This window comes from Rhagoletis zephyria, unplaced genomic scaffold, assembly GCF_001687245.7.
Source record: "Rhagoletis zephyria isolate East Lansing unplaced genomic scaffold, Rhagoletis_zephyria_1.1 Rzeph_scaffold_06391, whole genome shotgun sequence".
NCBI classification, from domain to species: domain Eukaryota; kingdom Metazoa; phylum Arthropoda; class Insecta; order Diptera; family Tephritidae; genus Rhagoletis; species Rhagoletis zephyria.
In genome coordinates this window covers 19,961-22,820 of record NW_016163474.1, presented here as the reverse complement: position 1 = coordinate 22,820, position 2,860 = coordinate 19,961, and the positions used below count along the sequence as shown (strand labels likewise).

The 2,860-nt window shown below is 36.5% G+C and overlaps 1 protein-coding gene across 1 annotated transcript; it reads right to left on the bottom strand.

Annotated features, from left to right (window-relative positions):
* Positions 1-835: 835 nt before the first annotated feature.
* LOC108373121 (piggyBac transposable element-derived protein 3-like) lies at positions 836-2,421 on the bottom strand (the record flags this gene model as incomplete). Its single annotated transcript, XM_017628966.1, has 1 exon — positions 836-2,421. A coding segment is annotated over one exon (1,586 nt), but the record flags the coding sequence as incomplete, so codon positions are not given.
* Between the last annotated feature and the right edge of the window lie 439 nt (positions 2,422-2,860).

The window sequence follows — 2,860 nt, the reverse complement described above, 5'->3', positions numbered from 1 at the left end:
ATGGAAAAGTTAATAATATTTATTTTATTACTACTTGAATTTAAAAATTGGAATATTAAATTAATAAAAAGTAATGAGAATTGAATCGGGGCTGAAAATGTTGGATGTATCCTCCTGACTTTAATTTTCACTTGAAGAATCTGGCATAATGGCGAGATCGTTGTTTAAACAGCGCTTAGAAGCCAAACCAAGATGTCTCAGGTTTTTATAAAGCTTTTTAAAAAGGATTCCTCATTCTTATTCCTTTGGCTGTTTTAGAATTTGGGGAACCTGTACCGTCATCAGAGTTTTTTTTTAATTAAATTTTCGTAATTAATTTTTAATACTTTTTTCTGCAACAGGTTTGAAAAATTTGTGCTTATAGCGAGCTTAATATGTGGAGATAGAAAAAAATTATATTTTGCTGGAATGAAAATTGTTGATTAAAATTCGGTTTTCAAAGTCGTGGCTGCCAGCCGAATCGGATCAGATTATTGTTATTTTTTGTTAAACACCCCGTTATTTACAAGCATTTGAATTAAATCACGGATGATGAGGGTCTCAGATAGTTACGCAATTCTTACCTAATTAAAGGTCAGACCTATATCTAGCCTTTTCTCTTATAGCCAGACGTTAACCATTTCTGCTGGAAATCCCTATTGAAGGAGCATACTCTTTGATTTTAAATAGCCAATCAGGATCAAGGATCAGGAGCAAGGATCCAATGTATACCCTTATGAAAAAAATATTGCCCGACAAGTAAACAAAATTATTGTTTTTAAAATTTTTGCTAAAAATAAATTCCTCAAAGAGCCCCATTTAAAATTATTGAATATATCATTCCCTTATGGCTTCTTCATTTGTCGTACAGCTTTCTGGTTTTTCTACGGCGTTTTTCCTCTTGTGCGTAACATAAATAGCAAGATCCGGACACAGGTTTTGGCGTGCGCGCTGCGGCAGATGTTGATGCTGCTGTTGACACCATTGATTCCACCGGTCGGTTGAAATATGCTTCAATAGCAATTTTAGTCGAAAAATTTCGCGTCACTTGACGATTTATGGCTCTGGCTTCAATAATGGGCATACACAATGCTTCAGCCAAGCTGCGCAGGATCTGCTTACGCTTGTTGTTTGTTCTCCAAGGCAACATAGGGTTATTCAAATCGTAGACAATGTAGGCTGCAAGAGCTGTAATATCCAACATGTTGAAGAACATCGCTAGTGGCCATCGTTTTGTTTGTCTTTGTGTTGGATATTCCGCAAACATTTGGTCCATTCGATCAACACCACCTTTGGTACGATTATAATATTCAATTATTTCAGGTTTCCCACTGTCAGCTATTTCAGCATCATTATGCATGGTCGAAAGCAAAATTACTGCTTTATTTTTTTTGGGAACATAAGAGCACATTGTCACATTATTTTTGAAGCCAAATGTCGTTGAACCAATTGTCCTGTTTTTGTTCTGCTTCATTTCTTGAGGAATATATGATTTGTTTTTGCGCAAAGTTCCAACGATCGTGAGTTTCCAGGTGAGAAGCAGTTCTGCAACTGGCAAGGTCGTAAACAAATTGTCCATTGTAATGTTTCGGCCACTTCCTTGGTATTTGGCAGACAAATCCTTCACCACTCGTTCGCCTTGGTTCGTTTCCCTACCAGTTTCTGCTTGGCCAGTATATATTTGTCCATGCAGTGGATATGCATTTGTGGCATCGCAAATCCACCAAACCTTGATACCATATTTAGCAGGTTTTGACGGTATGTACTGCGTAAACCGTGTGCGTCCACGGTAAGGAAATAATTGTTCATCAATCGTCAAGCATGAGCTGGGCTTGTAATGTGCAGCAAGATTATTGTTCATCATCGTCCACAACTCACTGATCGGTGCTGCTTTATCAGTTAGTAAGCGTGTTGCACGAGTGTTTTTATCGTCAAATCTTAGGAACCGCAATATCGAACAGAAACGGTTGACTCCCATTGTGGCGCGATATAAAGGATAGTTTTTGACGCTCCATAAATCTCGAACATGTTCTCCATTGCTATGGTTCGCACCAGTCATAATAAGTATGCCAAAAAATGCATACAGCTCTGTTATTGACACAGGCGTCCATGACTTAGGAGTTGTGTTTGGATGCGCATTGTTGTAATTATTATAAGTTTCTTTTGCTAACTTATTTGTGTGGCGCATAATTATATCAGCTATTTCAACGTTCATGAAACATTTGAATGTTTGCTCTATTGACAGCATTTCAGTGCATCTAGCTGGTCCAGAACGTTCTCTTATAATATTTTGTCTGAGTACCTGACGACTTACATTTGGTTCTTTCATCCACTCAGTACCATCACGTGCAACAAATTTTTCGGCACTAGCAGGTAATTCATTATTTTCTTCTACTTCATCGTCTTCTTCATCATCCTCATAGTCCGCATAATCAGGTAATACTAAAAAAAAATCATAGAAATCGGTTGAATAAGCATTAAAAAAACCGCAAAATAAGGTCCCGGGTACAAACGTATCCCGGGTGTGTGTTTACGTGGTATTTTCTGGGTGTGTGTTCTAGGGTTAAAAGTAGTAAATCAGGGTATTTACACACTTCTACAGAAAATTTTTTGAAGCATTTTAAAGGTATATGTAACGTTATGAGGACTAGTAGTTATAAAAAGATTTAGAGCGTTTCGACGTATTTTTCAAATGTGCCTTCAATTAAGATGTTTTTGGAATTAAAATTACGCTCAAGTTCGCATAATTTTTTATATTTAAAAGTTGGTTTATTCTGAAAGCACTCCTCTTGCTAAGCTGTCATATTATTAGTGATAGTTTGTAGAATACAATATAAACTTAAAAAGTTTTCAAAATGGAATGCTTCAAAACTATATGGAT